Source organism: Rutilus rutilus (genome assembly GCF_951802725.1).
Source record: "Rutilus rutilus genome assembly, chromosome: 5".
In the NCBI taxonomy this organism is placed as follows: domain Eukaryota; kingdom Metazoa; phylum Chordata; class Actinopteri; order Cypriniformes; family Leuciscidae; genus Rutilus; species Rutilus rutilus.
In genome coordinates this window covers 2,273,058-2,291,827 of record NC_140213.1, presented here as the reverse complement: position 1 = coordinate 2,291,827, position 18,770 = coordinate 2,273,058, and the positions used below count along the sequence as shown (strand labels likewise).

Sequence of the window (18,770 nt, the reverse complement as noted above, 5' to 3'; positions counted from 1 at the left end):
CAGAAACTGTTACTCGTCCCGTAACACATGAGTACAACACTACAGAAACTGTTACTCGTCCCGTAACACACACGAGTACAACACTACAGAAACTGTTACCCGTCTCGTTAAACACGCGAGTACAACACTGCAGAAACTGTTACTCGTCCCGTAACACACGAGTACAACACTACAGAAACTGTTACCCGTCTCGTTAAACACGCGCATACAACACTACAGAAACTGTTACTCGTCCCGTAACACACGAGTACAACACTACAGAAACTGTTACTCGTCTCGTTAAACACGCGAGTACAACACTACAGAAACTGTTACTCGTCTCGTTAAACACGCGAGTACAACACTACAGAAACTGTTACTCGTCCCGTTAAACACGCGAGTACAACACTACAGAAACTGTTACTCGTCCCGTTAAACACGCGAGTACAACACTACAGAAACTGTTACTCGTCCCGTTAAACACGCGAGTACAACACTACAGAAACTGTTACCCGTCCCGTTAAACACGCGAGTACAACACTACAGAAACTGTTACTCGTCCCGTTAAACACGCGAGTACAACACTACAGAAACTGTTACCCGTCTCGTTAAACACGCGAGTACAACACTACAGAAACTGTTACCCGTCCCGTTAAACACGCGAGTACAGCACTACAGAAACTGTTACCCGTCCCGTTAAACACGCGAGTACAACACTACAGAAACTGTTACCCGTCCCGTTAAACACGCGAGTACAACACTACAGAAACTGTTACCCGTCCCGTTAAACACGCGAGTACAACACTACAGAAACTGTTACTCGTCCCGTTAAACACGCGAGTACAACACTACAGAAACTGTTACCCGTCCCGTTAAACACGCGAGTACAACACTACAGAAACTGTTACTCGTCCCGTTAAACACGCGAGTACAACACTACAGAAACTGTTACCCGTCCCGTTAAACACGCGAGTACAACACTACAGAAACTGTTACCCGTCCCGTTAAACACGCGAGTACAACACTACAGAAACTGTTACTCGTCTCGTTAAACACGCGAGTACAACACTACAGAAACTGTTACTCGTCCCGTTAAACACGCGAGTACAACACTGCAGAAACTGTTACTCGTCCTGTTAAACACGCGGGTGCAACACTACAGAAACTGTTACTCGTCCCGTTAAACACGCGAGTACAACACTACAGAAACTGTTACCCGTCCCGTTAAACACACGAGTACAACACTACAGAAACTGTTACCCGTCCCGTTAAACACGCGAGTACAACACTGCAGAAACTGTTACTCATCTCATTAAACACGCGAGTGCAACACTACAGAAACTGTTACTTGTCCCGTTAAACACGCGAGTACAACACTACAGAAACTGTTACCCGTCTCGTTAAACACGCGAGTACAACACTGCAGAAACTGTAACTCGTCCCGTTAAACACGCGAGTGCAACACTACAGAAACTGTTACTCGTCCCGTTAAACACGCGAGTACAACACTACAGAAACTGTTACCCGTCCCGTTAAACACGTGAGTACAGCACTACAGAAACTGTTACTCGTCCCGTTAAACACGTGAGTACAGCACTACAGAAACTGTAACTCGTCCCGTAACACACACGAGTGCAACACTACAGAAACTGTTACTCGTCCTGTTAAACACGCGAGTACAACACTACAGAAACTGTTACTCGTCCCGTTAAACACGTGAGTACAGCACTACAGAAACTGTAACTCGTCCCGTAACACACACGAGTGCAACACTACAGAAACTGTTACTCGTCCTGTTAAACACGCGAGTACAACACTACAGAAACTGTTACCCGTCCCGTTAAACACGTGGGTACAGCACTACAGAAACTGTAACTCGTCCCGTAACACACACGAGTACAACACTACAGAAACTGTTACTCGTCCCATTAAACACGCGAGTACAACACTACAGAAACTGTTACTCGTCCCGTTAAACACGCGAGTACAACACTACAGAAACTGTTACCCGTCTCGTTAAACACGCGAGTACAACACTACAGAAACTGTTACTCGTCCCGTTAAACACGTGAGTACAACACTACAGAAACTGTAACTCGTCCCGTAACACACACGAGTACAACACTACAGAAACTGTTACTCGTCCCGTTAAACACGTGAGTACAACACTACAGAAACTGTAACTCGTCCCGTAACACACACGAGTACAACACTACAGAAACTGTTACTCGTCTCGTTAAACACGCAAGTACAACACTACAGAAACTGTAACTCGTCCCGTTAAACACGCGATTACAACACTACAGAAACTGTAACTCGTCCCGTAACACACACGAGTGCAACCCTACAGAAACTGTTACTCGTCCTGTTAAACACGCGAGTACAACACTACAGAAACTGTTACTCGTCCCGTTAAACACGTGAGTACAACACTACAGAAACTGTAACTCGTCCCGTAACACACACGAGTACAACACTACAGAAACTGTTACTCGTCCCGTTAAACACGTGAGTACAACACTACAGAAACTGTAACTCGTCCCGTAACACACACGAGTACAACACTACAGAAACTGTTACTCGTCCCGTTAAACACGCGAATACAACACTACAGAAACTGTTACTCGTCCCGTAACACACGAGTACAACACTACAGAAACTGTTACCCGTCTCGTTAAACACGCGAGTACAACACTACAGAAACTGTTACTCGTCCCGTTAAACACGTGAGTACAACACTACAGAAACTGTAACTCGTCCCGTAACACACACGAGTACAACACTACAGAAACTGTTACTCGTCCCGTTAAACACGCGAATACAACACTACAGAAACTGTTACTCGTCCCGTAACACACGAGTACAACACTACAGAAACTGTTACCCGTCTCGTTAAACACGCGAGTACAACACTACAGAAACTGTTACCCGTCTCGTTAAACACGTGAGTACAACACTACAGAAACTGTAACTCGTCCCGTAACACACACGAGTACACTACAGAAACTGTTACTCGTCCCGTTAAACACGCGAATACAACACTACAGAAACTGTTACTCGTCCCGTAACACACGAGTACAACACTACAGAAACTGTTACCCGTCTCGTTAAACACACGAGTACAACACTACAAAAACTGTTACCCGTCTCGTTAAACACGCGAGTACAACACTACAGAAACTGTTACTCGTCCCGTAACACATGAGTACAACACTACAGAAACTGTTACTCGTCCCGTAACACACACGAGTACAACACTACAAAAACTGTTACCCGTCTCGTTAAACACGCGAGTACAACACTGCAGAAACTGTTACTCGTCCCGTAACACACGAGTACAACACTACAGAAACTGTTACCCGTCTCGTTAAACACGCGCATACAACACTACAGAAACTGTTACTCGTCCCGTAACACACGAGTACAACACTACAGAAACTGTTACTCGTCTCGTTAAACACGCGAGTACAACACTACAGAAACTGTTACTCGTCCCGTTAAACACGCGAGTACAACACTACAGAAACTGTTACTCGTCCCGTTAAACACGCGAGTACAACACTACAGAAACTGTTACTCGTCCCGTTAAACACGCGAGTACAACACTACAGAAACTGTTACCCGTCCCGTTAAACACGCGAGTACAACACTACAGAAACTGTTACTCGTCCCGTTAAACACGCGAGTACAACACTACAGAAACTGTTACTCGTCCCGTTAAACACGCGAGTACAACACTACAGAAACTGTTACCCGTCCCGTTAAACACGCGAGTACAACACTACAGAAACTGTTACTCGTCCCGTTAAACACGCGAGTACAACACTACAGAAACTGTTACTCGTCCCGTTAAACACGCGAGTACAACACTACAGAAACTGTTACCCGTCCCGTTAAACACGCGAGTACAACACTACAGAAACTGTTACTCGTCCCGTTAAACACGCGAGTACAACACTACAGAAACTGTTACTCGTCCCGTTAAACACGCGAGTACAACACTACAGAAACTGTTACCCGTCCCGTTAAACACGCGAGTACAACACTACAGAAACTGTTACCCGTCCCGTTAAACACGCGAGTACAACACTACAGAAACTGTTACTCGTCCCGTTAAACACGCGAGTACAACACTACAGAAACTGTTACTCGTCCCGTTAAACACGCGAGTACAACACTACAGAAACTGTTACTCGTCCCGTTAAACACGCGAGTACAACACTACAGAAACTGTTACTCGTCCCGTTAAACACGCGAGTACAACACTACAGAAACTGTTACTCGTCCCGTTAAACACGCGAGTACAACACTACAGAAACTGTTACCCGTCCCGTTAAACACGCGAGTACAACACTACAGAAACTGTTACTCGTCCCGTTAAACACGCGAGTACAACACTACAGAAACTGTTACCCGTCCCGTTAAACACGCGAGTACAACACTACAGAAACTGTTACTCGTCCCGTTAAACACGCGAGTACAACACTACAGAAACTGTTACCCGTCCCGTTAAACACGCGAGTACAACACTACAGAAACTGTTACCCGTCCCGTTAAACACGCGAGTACAACATTACAGAAACTGTTACTCGTCTCGTTAAACACGCGAGTACAACACTACAGAAACTGTTACTCGTCCCGTTAAACACGCGAGTACAACATTACAGAAACTGTTACTCGTCCCGTTAAACACGCGAGTACAACACTACAGAAACTGTTACTCGTCCCGTTAAACACGCGAGTACAACACTACAGAAACTGTTACTCGTCCCGTTAAACACGCGAGTACAACACTACAGAAACTGTTACCCGTCCCGTTAAACACACGAGTACAACATTACAGAAACTGTTACTCGTCCCGTTAAACACGCGAGTACAACACTACAGAAACTGTTACCCGTCCCGTTAAACACGCGAGTACAACACTACAGAAACTGTTACCCGTCCCGTTAAACACGCGAGTACAACACTGCAGAAACTGTTACTCATCTCATTAAACACGCGAGTGCAACTCTACAGAAACTGTTACTCGTCCCGTTAAACACGCGAGTACAACACTGCAGAAACTGTTACTCATCTCATTAAACACGCGAGTGCAACACTACAGAAACTGTTACTCGTCCCGTTAAACACGCGAGTACAACACTACAGAAACTGTTACCCGTCCCGTTAAACACGCGAGTGCAACACTACAGAAACTGTTACCCGTCCCGTTAAACACGCGAGTGCAACATTACAGAAACTGTTACTCGTCCCGTTAAACACGCGAGTACAACACTACAGAAACTGTTACCCGTCCCGTTAAACACGCGAGTACAACACTACAGAAACTGTTACCCGTCCCGTTAAACACGCGAGTGCAACATTACAGAAACTGTTACTCGTCCCGTTAAACACGCGAGTACAACACTACAGAAACTGTTACCCGTCCCGTTAAACACGCGAGTACAACACTACAGAAACTGTTACCCGTCCCGTTAAACACGCGAGTACAACACTGCAGAAACTGTTACTCATCTCATTAAACACGCGAGTGCAACTCTACAGAAACTGTTACTCGTCCCGTTAAACACGCGAGTACAACACTGCAGAAACTGTTACTCATCTCATTAAACACGCGAGTGCAACACTACAGAAACTGTTACTCGTCCCGTTAAACACGCGAGTACAACACTGCAGAAACTGTTACTCATCTCATTAAACACGCGAGTGCAACACTACAGAAACTGTTACCCGTCTCGTTAAACACGCGAGTACAACACTACAGAAACTGTTACCCGTCTCGTTAAACACGCGAGTGCAACACTACAGAAACTGTTACCCGTCCCGTTAAACACGCGAGTACAACACTGCAGAAACTGTTACTCATCTCATTAAACACGCGAGTGCAACACTACAGAAACTGTTACTCGTCCCGTTAAACACGCGAGTACAACACTACAGAAACTGTTACCCGTCTCGTTAAACACGCGAGTACAACACTGCAGAAACTGTAACTCGTCCCGTTAAACACGCGAGTGCAACACTACAGAAACTGTTACCCGTCTCGTTAAACACGCGAGTACAACACTACAGAAACTGTTACCCGTCTCGTTAAACACGCGAGTACAACACTACAGAAACTGTTACTCGTCCCGTTAAACACGCGAGTACAACACTACAGAAACTGTTACTCGTCCCGTTAAACACGCGAGTACAACACTACAGAAACTGTTACTCGTCCCGTTAAACACGCGAGTACAACACTACAGAAACTGTTACCCGTCCCGTTAAACACGCGAGTACAACACTACAGAAACTGTTACTCGTCCCGTTAAACACGCGAGTACAACACTAGAGAAACTGTTACTCGTCCCGTTAAACACGCGAGTACAACACTACAGAAACTGTTACCCGTCCCGTTAAACACGCGAGTACAACACTACAGAAACTGTTACCCGTCCCGTTAAACACGCGAGTACAACACTACAGAAACTGTTACTCGTCCCGTTAAACACGCGAGTACAACACTACAGAAACTGTTACTCGTCCCGTTAAACACGCGAGTACAACACTACAGAAACTGTTACTCGTCCCGTTAAACACGCGAGTACAACACTACAGAAACTGTTACTCGTCCCGTTAAACACGCGAGTACAACACTACAGAAACTGTTACTCGTCCCGTTAAACACGCGAGTACAACACTACAGAAACTGTTACCCGTCCCGTTAAACACGCGAGTACAACACTACAGAAACTGTTACTCGTCCCGTTAAACACGCGAGTACAACACTACAGAAACTGTTACCCGTCCCGTTAAACACGCGAGTACAACACTACAGAAACTGTTACTCGTCCCGTTAAACACGCGAGTACAACACTACAGAAACTGTTACCCGTCCCGTTAAACACGCGAGTACAACACTACAGAAACTGTTACCCGTCCCGTTAAACACGCGAGTACAACATTACAGAAACTGTTACTCGTCTCGTTAAACACGCGAGTACAACACTACAGAAACTGTTACTCGTCCCGTTAAACACGCGAGTACAACATTACAGAAACTGTTACTCGTCCCGTTAAACACGCGAGTACAACACTACAGAAACTGTTACTCGTCCCGTTAAACACGCGAGTACAACACTACAGAAACTGTTACCCGTCCCGTTAAACACACGAGTACAACATTACAGAAACTGTTACTCGTCCCGTTAAACACGCGAGTACAACACTACAGAAACTGTTACCCGTCCCGTTAAACACGCGAGTACAACACTACAGAAACTGTTACCCGTCCCGTTAAACACGCGAGTACAACACTGCAGAAACTGTTACTCATCTCATTAAACACGCGAGTGCAACTCTACAGAAACTGTTACTCGTCCCGTTAAACACGCGAGTACAACACTACAGAAACTGTTACCCGTCTCGTTAAACACGCGAGTGCAACACTACAGAAACTGTTACCCGTCCCGTTAAACACGCGAGTACAACACTGCAGAAACTGTTACTCATCTCATTAAACACGCGAGTGCAACACTACAGAAACTGTTACTCGTCCCGTTAAACACGCGAGTACAACACTACAGAAACTGTTACCCGTCTCGTTAAACACGCGAGTACAACACTGCAGAAACTGTAACTCGTCCCGTTAAACACGCGAGTGCAACACTACAGAAACTGTTACCCGTCTCGTTAAACACGCGAGTACAACACTGCAGAAACTGTTACCCGTCCCGTTAAACACGCGAGTACAACACTACAGAAACTGTTACTCGTCCCGTTAAACACGCGAGTACAACACTACAGAAACTGTTACCCGTCTCGTTAAACACGCGAGTACAACACTACAGAAACTGTTACCCGTCCCGTTAAACACGCGAGTACAACACTACAGAAACTGTTACTCGTCCCGTTAAACACACGAGTACAACACTACAGAAACTGTTACCCGTCTCGTTAAACACGCGAGTACAACACTGCAGAAACTGTAACTCGTCCCGTTAAACACGCGAGTACAACACTGCAGAAACTGTTACTCGTCCCGTTAAACACGCGAGTACAACACTACAGAAACTGTAACTCGTCCCGTTAAACACGCGAGTACAACACTGCAGAAACTGTAACTCGTCCCGTTAAACACGCGAGTACAACACTACAGAAACTGTTACTCGTCCCGTTAAACACGCGAGTGCAACACTACAGAAACTGTTACTCGTCTCGTTAAACACGCGAGTACAACACTACAGAAACTGTTACTCGTCTCGTTAAACACGCGAGTGCAACACTACAGAAACTGTTACTCGTCCCGTTAAACACGCGAGTACAACACTACAGAAACTGTTACCTGTCCCGTTAAACACGCGAGTACAACACTACAGAAACTGTTACCTGTCCCGTTAAACACGCGAGTACAACACTACAGAAACTGTTACCTGTCCCGTTAAACACGCGAGTACAACACTACAGAAACTGTTACTCGTCTCGTTAAACACGCGAGTGCAACACTACAGAAACTGTTACTCGTCTCGTTAAACAAGCGAGTACAACACTACAGAAACTGCACGACAGATCCTCACCGAAGGGAACCTTGATGTCAATATTGGTGAGAGTCGGGCATCCCTGTGTCCATGTGAAGTAGCCGTTTATAATCTGAAACAGAAACACAATAACGTTCTTGTTAAAGCTAATGGTAACACTTTACAATAAGGTTAATTAGTTTGTAACAACATTAGTTAACATGAACTAAGAATGAACAGTACTTCTACAGCATTTATTAAGTTAGATTTATTAAACTTAGTTTATAATAATTTCAACATGTACTAATACGTTATTAAAATCAAATGTTGTATTTGTTAACATTAGCTAATGCACTAGGAACTAACATGAACAAACAATGAACAGCTGGATATTTAACTAATTAACTTTATTAACTAACATGAACACTAACAATCTATTTACAAAGATGAATAAATACTGTAACAAATGTATTGCTTATTGTTAGTTGATATTAGTTAATAGATTAACTAATGTTAACTAATGAACATGATTGTAAAGTGTTACCATGCAAACTGTAGTTGTGATGGAGTATCAGAACCTCAACATCAACAGTATAAGGCAAAGAAAAGATCAATGTCACTGACATTCACTAAAATATATATCATATGAATCTTACCTTAAGACACACGTCGTCCTCCTGAGCTGCTGATTCTGTCAGTTTCTGGTCTTGATGCTCAAAGTTCCTGTTCACGTCTTGTTTGGCTTTATTCTTACGATTCACTAGTTTGGCCTGAAGCTGTAAAGCATACTGAGGGAAGAGAACAGAAACACTTCATTAATGCACCGCAGAAAGGATTCATTCACAATGAGGGGTCGAGAAGGGGAAATGAATTGAGATTTTTCAGATAAAAATGTGATTTCTGATTTAAAATGCACTTTAAAAAAAAAATCCAGGTTTTGGTTGTGCCTGTTTATAGGGCTGAACAATTTGCAAAAAATATTGTGATTTTTATATCTGTATGGCTATATTATAATAATAATAATAATAATAACAATAATAATTATAAAAATAATATATATAAAAATTACTAAATAAAAACAAAATAATCAATAATATTACCATTATTATTACTATTTTAATTGTTTCAATGTAAAATAAAAAATGGAGTATTCAAGAAACATATTAAAATAATATTAATTAATTAATGAATAATAAAAAAAACTCGTTTTATTTTACTTTAAAATAACAATACTAATATTTATGGTGTTCTTAATTTATGTCTTTTCAAAAGTTAAACCATCAAGATTTTTATTTTTATTTTTTTTGGGACTGGTTTAAGAAGTCACATCTTTTGTCAAATCTGTTCTTGAGGTTTTTTATTTATTTATTTTTGCTCTGCTATTGTATTTTTGTATTTTTATATTTCATGTATTTTTTTTACTTTTTTTTTTACTCTGTGTTGTAGTGCTTTGGGTATGAGAAAAGTGCATTTTAAATAAATGTTTTTATTATAATTATTATTTTGACAGTTAACCACAGGGAGCCCTTGAAACTTCTTATTTTAAGTATGTGAAGCTGTTTGGCACGTTTAGTTCCCAAACGCACGTTAAAGCGACCGGATCTAAAAATAGTTCACTTTCAAATAAAATGTATCCTTTCCTTAAAATATATGCTTTTGTGCATACTCACGACAGACTTAATGTTGCCGTTGTTGTTCGCTGGACTTTGGGCGATGGGATCCTGATCAGTTGCAATCTCTGTACTGCCAAGAAATTCACTCAGTTTCTGCACACTGAGAAGAAGTATAAAAAAAGATGCATTTTTTAGGTTAAATGTGTATCCAAAAATAAATAATGACAGGAAGCATTGGTTATTGAAGTGCATGAATGGCAGAAACATGAAGATGAAGATGAAGATGAAGATGAGGATGAGGATGACGAAGATGAGGATGAGGATGATGAAGATGAGGATGAAGATGATGATGATGAAGGCTGTGGAGTGCAGGACACTGGAGAGCAGGAACAGGGGCGTCACCAGTATATGGAAGATGAGGACGATGATGATGATGAAGATGATGATGATGATGAGGATGAAGATCACCTGACGAGGACTTTGACCGTGGAGTGCAGGATACTGGAGAGCAGGAACAGGGGCGTCACCAGTATATGGAAGATGAGGACGATGATGATGATGAAGATGATGATGATGATGAGGATGAAGATCACCTGACGAGGACTTTGACTGTGGAGTGCAGGACACTGGAGAGCAGGAACAGGGGCGTCACCAGTATATGGAAGGTGAGGATGATAATGATGATGATGATGATGATGAAGATGAAGATGAAGATGAGGATGATGAAGATGAGGATGAAGATCACCTGACGAGGGCTTTTACTGTGGAGTGCAGGACACTGGAGAGCAGGAACAGGGGCGTCACCAGTATATGGAAGATGAGGATGATGATGATGATGATGAAGATGAGGAAGAAGATCACCTGACGAGGGCTTTGACTGTGGAGTGCAGGACACTGGAGAGCAGGAACAGGGGCGTCACCAGTATGTGGAAGAGCGACAGGGACCCGAAGGCCACAGCGGGAGACAGATCCGAGTCTGAGACACTGTGAACTCGCACGTGCACCGCAAAGATCTGTGCAGGAGAACACGTGTGTTCAGCTGGAGTCACACAAACACTGTTCTCCCATTATCAAACCAGCTTTACTGAATGAACTGAGCTGTCAGAGAGCATTACATAAGAGAGAGGGAATGAATGCAGTCGTATAAAGAAGAGCAAAGACTCACTGTGAGAACAGCAGCGATCGGGATGGCGGCATTCATGAAGACTGAGGAGAAAATAAATAATTGCATTTTTAATGGATGAATGTCTAAGTCGCATAAAAATTATATTCTAAATTATATTTATAATTTTGTCAATTAAAATATTTAAAAGGATGTTTATCTTTAATATTTCATTTTATGTTTGTAATTTTTTGGCTTTTGTATTTTTTGTGGACCAATTTTAGTTAATTTTTTTAATGTTTCATTTGATAATATATTTATTAAATGCACATTTTACATCTTAATATATTTAATAATCTAAGTTTGCGTTTCACATTATAATATATTTCATAATCCAAGTTTGTATTTACATCATAATCTTTTTAATGATCAAAGTTTGCATTTTATATCATAAGATATTTAATAATCTGTTTTCATACCACATCATAAGATATTTAATAATCAAAGTTTGCATTTTACATTATAATATATTTAATCCGTTTGCATTTCACATTATAGACCTCCCTGGTGATTTATATAAGAGACTGCCGCTGTGTTGTCCATCCGCACTAGTACATGACAACCTCTCAACTGGGGAGAAAATATTTCAGGGCCAGAAATACAGCCATCAACTCAGGGCAGTTGATGTGCCAATCGAGCTGATGACCCTCCCATTCCCCTTGAGCTGGACGACCACTTAATACAGCTCCCCAGCCCATCAGGGAGGCGTCTGTCGTTAACAGTCTGCGACGACAAGGCGCCCCTAGAGTGGGACCCGAGACGAGGAACCGGGGTCTGAACCGCAGAGACAGTGTACGAAGCCAGCGGAGTGTCACTTTTATTTGCCTTCGGGGATTGGCCCTTGGATGAAATCCCCTGGCTTTTAGCCACAACTGAAATGGTCTCATGTGCAACAGCCCCAAAGGAATCACCGTGGATGCTGAAGCCATGAAACCTAACATCTTTTGGTACTGACGAACAGTGCGATCTTGGCCTAGCCTGACTTAGCCGAATGGTCTCGATTCGAGCGGGAGACAGTTGTGCCCACATTGTGATCGAATCCCAAACGACCCCGAGATAAGTCGTTCTCTGGGCAGGAGAAAGAACACTTTTCTTGGTGTGAAAAGAACCAAGAAGTTTTCTAGTCTCAACCCTAGAGAAACTAGATGAGCTAACACAATGTCTCTGTGTTGACGCGCCATCTCTTGCGATTGTGCTAGTATTAACCAATCGTCGATATAATTTAAAATGTGAATGCCCTGGAGTCGTAATGGAGCCAGTGCTGCATCCATGCATTTTGTGTATGTGTGGGGTGACAAGGCTAGGCCGAATGGAAGAACCCGAAACTGGTATGCTTCGCCCCCGAAAGCGAACCTCAGGAATTTCCTGTGTTGTGGCAATATTTGTATGTGAATATATGCGTCCTTCAGATCAATCGTGACGAACCAATCGTGATGTTGAATTTGCGACACGACCATCTTGACGATTAACATCTTGAACTTGAGTGCTTTGACTGTTCGGTTTAAGCCTCGAAGATCTAAGATTGGACGCAACCCCCCCATCCCTCTTGGGGACCAGGAAGTATCTGCTGTAATACCCCGACTCTCTCTCTGGAAGAGGAACATGTTCTATGGCCTCTTTGCTCAGAAGAGTTTGTAGCTCTTGTGACAGTACATGCATCAGCTCCGGTCTCACGGAAGTGGAGACCACGCCGTTGAAACGCGGAGGACGACAAATAAATTGGATTCTGTATCCTATTTGCACTGTGCTTAATACCCAAGCAGAAATGCCTGGCAGAAGTTTCCACGCTGCCAGACTCTCTGATAGTGGTATCAACTTTAACACTTCCTTTTGAGGGGATGTTAGATGTTCTGTGTCCTGGATTAAAGCAGGAAGCAACGGAACATCTAACAATTCACTGGAAACCGCTGCCCCCCGAAGCACGAGAGGTGGGATGGAGAGGTTTCGTGGGAGTAACGAGAAGGGGCGGTCAGATATAATACGCGCCCCATCCCGTGGGGGGCTACCCCCACCAGACTGGGCGCCAGACCATCAGGACTTCCTCTTTTTATTGATAATAGTCCTGAGGTCTGGTCTGGGAGGCTGCTGGGTGCAGCGAGCCGGTCCCCCATCCTTACGATACATCCCCATCCTCTGCTTCTTAACCTCCCTGGTTCTTGAAGGACCGGGGAGAGGTTGGGTGGCCGATGGCCCCTCCCCTTGAGTGCGGTGAGGAAGGAACTGCACAAAAGTCGCCAAACAGGCCAGAGGGTGAGACTGGGGAATCTAACAAGAAAACTCTATCCTTATCCTTGATTCCCGTCAGATTCAGCCACAGACGCCTCTCCGTGCTAACCAGTGCTGACATAGAACGGCGGATTGCACGGGCCGTCTGTTTGGTAGCACGGAGAGACAGATCTGTGGCTCTACGCAGTTCGGTGAAGGCTTCCTCGTCGATGGTACTGCCAACACTCAAGTCCTTCAACAGGTCAGCCTGTTACACCTGTAACACTGCCATAGTGTGCAGCGCAGCGCCAGCCTGACCTGCAGCTTGATAAGCTTTACCCATGAGCGCTGATGTTGTTCTACATGGCTTCGTGGGGAGGGTAGGTTTCTTAATCGAAGATTCGGGTGAGAGACTTCGCCCCCACGATAGTCGAAAAAGTCGACGTCAAGGGCACAAAGACGCGACAAGTATATAGTTTACTTCGCCATGGAGGTCCTCGAAGAAGGGGAGAGACTGGTGTTTTAGTCCCTCCCCCCTGTCACCGGACAGAAACCTATCCTCTAGCTTAGACTGTTTGGGTATCTCTTGATCGCGTGGCCAGTCAAGCTGTAACCTGGCCACCGCTCGAGTAACCACCTCGAGCAATTCCTCGACAGATTTATCTTCGCGAGAGAAACGCTCAGAGGCTGGCTGCTCACAGTCCACAGACCCAAGAGATATTTCGTCATCCCCCGCGTGAGCCGAAGAAGCACCAGTGTGCGCTTCAGGAGCACGTGGATCTGGTGACAAAGCAAGCGAAAGGGACGGACCCATCTCTTGCTCGTCAGCCAGATCAATGCGAGAGCCCCATGATGGCAATGTGGGTACGGTCTGGAAGTAGCTACGGTGAGCGCGCAGCATTTTGACTGTAAACAACTCGCAATGCTTGCACTCGCCCTGCTCCAACACAAGAGCAGATGCTCTTCCCCCAAACAGACAAAACAGTAAGCTTGTGTATCCAGTTCTGACATGGGACGAGAACATGGAGGGACACAGCGCTTAATCTATTGACTCATTTCTCTTTCTCTTTTTTTACTTTTTCTAAACTCCGTTAAAAGATGAGAAAGAGAAAATCTGCACACTGTCAGCTTAGAATAAACAACTCCTAACAAAGATCTATAGTAGATAGAGAGGAGATAAATGCTTGCACACCAAACACAGAGAGGTCTGAAGACAAAAAACCTGACGATGCACCTGCGGCTCATCTAATTATGGCCTCGTGTCGCGGGTGCGCGCCGATGACGTCACCGACCGAGGCTATATTACTTCCGGTCGATTCCATCGACGTGTTTGTGCACTATATTCATTAAAGACGTTCCCAATGCGCTAAGCAGCGCAGCATCGATTGTAGCTTTTGAAAGGGAACATTCTGTAAAGCGTATATATCCTGCAGAAACACTCGGTAAAGCGTATATATCCTGCAGAAACACTCAGTAAAGCGTATATATCCTGCAGAAACACTCGGTAAAGCGTATATATCCTGCAGAAACACTCGGTAAAGCGTATATATCCTGCAGAAACACTCTGTAAAGCGTATATATCCTGCAGAAACACTCGGTAAAGCGTATATATCCTGCAGAAACACTCGGTAAAGCGTATACATCCTGCAGAAACATTCTGTAAAGCGTATATATCCTGCAGAAACACTCTGTAAAGCGTATATATCCTGCAGAAACACTCGGTAAAGCGTATATATCCTGCAGAAACACTCGGTAAAGCGTATACATCCTGCAGAAACATTCTGTAAAGCGTATATATCCTGCAGAAACACTCTGTAAAGCGTATATATCCTGCAGAAACACTCTGTAAAGCGTATATATCCTGCAGAAACACTCGGTAAAGCGTATATATCCTGCAGAAACACTCGGTAAAGCGTACATATCCTGCAGAAACACTCGGTAAAGCGTACATATCCTGCAGAAACACTCGGTAAAGTACATATATCCTGCAGAAACACTCGGTAAAGCGTATATATCCTGCAGAAACACTCGGTAAAGCGTATACATCCTGCAGAAACATTCTGTAAAGCGTATATATCCTGCAGAAACACTCGGTAAAGCGTATATATCCTGCAGAAACACTCGGTAAAGCGTATATATCCTGCAGAAACACTCGGTAAAGCGTACATATCCTGCAGAAACACTCGGTAAAGCGTACATATCCTGCAGAAACACTCGGTAAAGTACATATATCCTGCAGAAACACTCGGTAAAGCGTATATATCCTGCAGAAACACTCGGTAAAGCGTATACATCCTGCAGAAACATTCTGTAAAGCGTATATATCCTGCAGAAACACTCGGTAAAGCGTATATATCCTGCAGAAACACTCGGTAAAGCGTATATATCCTGCAGAAACACTCGGTAAAGTACATATATCCTGCAGAAACACTCGGTAAAGCGTATATATCCTGCAGAAACACTCTGTAAAGCGTATATATCCTGCAGAAACACTCGGTAAAGCGTATATATCCTGCAGAAACACTCGGTAAAGCGTATATATCCTGCAGAAACACTCTGTAAAGCGTATATATCCTGCAGAAACACTCGGTAAAGCGTACATATCCTGCAGAAACACTCGGTAAAGTACATATATCCTGCAGAAACACTCGGTAAAGCGTATATATCCTGCAGAAACACTCGGTAAAGCGTATATATCCTGCAGAAACATTCTGTAAAGCGTATATATCCTGCAGAAACACTCGGTAAAGCGTATATATCCTGCAGAAACACTCGGTAAAGCGTATATATCCTGCAGAAACACTCAGTAAAGCGTATATATCCTGCAGAAACACTCTGTAAAGCGTATATATCCTGCAGAAACACTCGGTAAAGCGTATATATCCTGCAGAAACACTCGGTAAAGCGTATATATCCTGCAGAAACACTCGGTAAAGCGTATACATCCTGCAGAAACATTCTGTAAAGCGTATATATCCTGCAGAAACACTCGGTAAAGCGTACATATCCTGCAGAAACACTCGGTAAAGCGTATATATCCTGCAGAAACACTCTGTAAAGCGCATATATCCTGCAGAAACACTCGGTAAAGTGTATATATCCTGCAGAAACACTCTGTAAAGCGTATATATCCTGCAGAAACACTCTGTAAAGCGTATATATCCTGCAGAAACACTCGGTAAAGCGTATATATCCTGCAGAAACACTCTGTAAAGCGTATATATCCTGCAGAAACACTCGGTAAAGTGTATATATCCTGCAGAAACACTCTGTAAAGCGTATATATCCTGCAGAAACACTCTGTAAAGCGTACATATCCTGCAGAAACACTCGGTAAAGCATATACATCCTGCAGAAACATTCTGTAAAGCGTATATATCCTGCAGAAACACTCGGTAAAGCGTATATATCCTGCAGAAACACTCTGTAAAGCGTATATATCCTGCAGAAACACTCGGTAAAGCGTATATATCCTGCAGAAACACTCGGTAAAGCGTATATATCCTGCAGAAACACTCAGTAAAGTACATATATCCTGCAGAAACACTCTGTAAAGCGTTTATATGGGGTGTGATTTGAGGCTCACTGGAGAGGGACGTGTAGAGAGCAAACGTCCTGAGGTTGCTCAGCTCTTGTCTGCGTGTTTCCTCAACGCTGGATCTGAAGATGTGTTCCCACGCGTAGAGTTTCAGGAGCTTGATCCCCCTCAGAAGCTCGTTGGTTTTCTTCAGTCTCTCACTGGTGTATTCCTGTAACACACACACACACACGATGACATCACTGCATACTCCATGCATTACAATCCCACAATGCTGACTGATTTTACAATACACTCATGCTGATGTACAGTATATGCTTTCTATTCTATTTCTAAGTTTATGAAGGCTACTGTATCATATTTGAGAAATGAATTTCTAAGGCCTCTAAATGATCAACATGATCAAAACTTTGCTGATAAATCTGTCGCATACGATCTACTCCATGCATTCTGTCGTCTGATTGATAGTTTAGACATTTTTAGCAAGTAAAAGTCTTAGTACAAATGTCCTCCTTCAGCTCGTGCTTCACGTGTTTTTCTGCTGAGAAATCTGCACTGATTTACTGTATAACATTTATATTATTAGTAATATTTCAAGATGAACACTTACTGGACTGAAGCAACTTCTGTTTACTTTATTATCATACATTATTATCATTGAATTGCATTATATGTTTTAAAACTACAGAGCTTTGATCATAAAACTAAGCATTTAAATATCATTTTATCAAGACATATTATTGGCAGATATATGGCTGATATTTATATGCATTTTATGTTTATAGTCTGCTATATGATAAATATCTCACTGATTTACATTACAAGCATCAGAATTTCATCACATTTTGTCCATATAGATATCAGCATCTGCACCAAAGTGCATATTTTTGCTCAGCTTTTTTCCCTCCCTGAGATTGATCTCCATATTCTCACTATATCATACTATATAAAAGTGTGTTGCATCAAATACTCAACACATATGAAAACTTTCTTTAAATAAATGAATCCATTTTTTTAAAGAAATATGTGACCATTAATTTAATGTCAAGCTTTACAGGGTTACTATATTTATTGACAGCGTTTCCATGACAGATTTGGGCAAAACTTTTGCGAAATTTTCTAAATGTCGTTAAAGAACTATTGCGAAATGACGGCATTTCCATTAACCGATGTTATGCAACTTTTCCAAACATACCGCGCCATCTACGTCATGTGACCTGTAAATGCGTAAAACAGTTTCCACCTCATGCGAGCGTAAAAATGTTTTTGCAAAATTGACATTTTCCATTGGGCGTATTTTAAATTCGCAATTTCAATTTGCGCAATATGAAGGGTAATGGAAACGTGGCTAGTATCTATGACGGAACTGCTCACCAGAGTGCTCTTCTGCGCGCGTGAGAGTCGAGTGGCTACGAAATACTGCAGCGGAGCCAAAGCCATGATGACAGTCGCCCCGATCAGAGCGCTCACTCCCAGCAGATAGTAGAGGAGTAACACACCAATGACAATCTACACATGAAATAATCGGCAGAATTTACAATGCAGACATATATACATGTAGGTGGTTGAACAATGTTAAACGAAACAATCCCTGACGCTAACCTGAACCGGTATGGCCCACAGGTTGGGACAGAGGAAGAAGAACCACATGAGGTGGTTGGTGTCGCGGGCCACGAGACTGCAGATCTGAGCCGTGGTCATGTCACCCATAGACATGTTAGACGTGCACAGGCGCATGATCTTATTGTAAATCTTAGTCTGTGGGAAAAAGA

At 43.2% G+C, this 18,770-nt stretch overlaps 1 protein-coding gene across 2 annotated transcripts in view; it reads right to left on the bottom strand.

Moving 5' to 3' along the window:
• The window catches only part of abcc8b (ATP-binding cassette, sub-family C (CFTR/MRP), member 8b), a 69,344-nt gene that overhangs the window by 32,607 nt on the left and 17,967 nt on the right, over positions 1-18,770 (bottom strand). For both annotated transcript variants that reach the window (XM_084409755.1, XM_084409756.1), the window contains exons 9-16: positions 18,601-18,756; positions 18,373-18,507; positions 17,047-17,209; positions 11,259-11,299; positions 10,955-11,106; positions 10,151-10,253; positions 9,137-9,268; positions 8,541-8,613 (exon numbers count right to left, since the gene is read on the bottom strand). In XM_084409755.1, the coding sequence (XP_084265881.1) occupies positions 8,541-8,613; positions 9,137-9,268; positions 10,151-10,253; positions 10,955-11,106; positions 11,259-11,299; positions 17,047-17,209; positions 18,373-18,507; positions 18,601-18,756 (955 nt within the window). The remainder of the gene's footprint in view (positions 1-8,540; positions 8,614-9,136; positions 9,269-10,150; positions 10,254-10,954; positions 11,107-11,258; positions 11,300-17,046; positions 17,210-18,372; positions 18,508-18,600; positions 18,757-18,770) is intronic.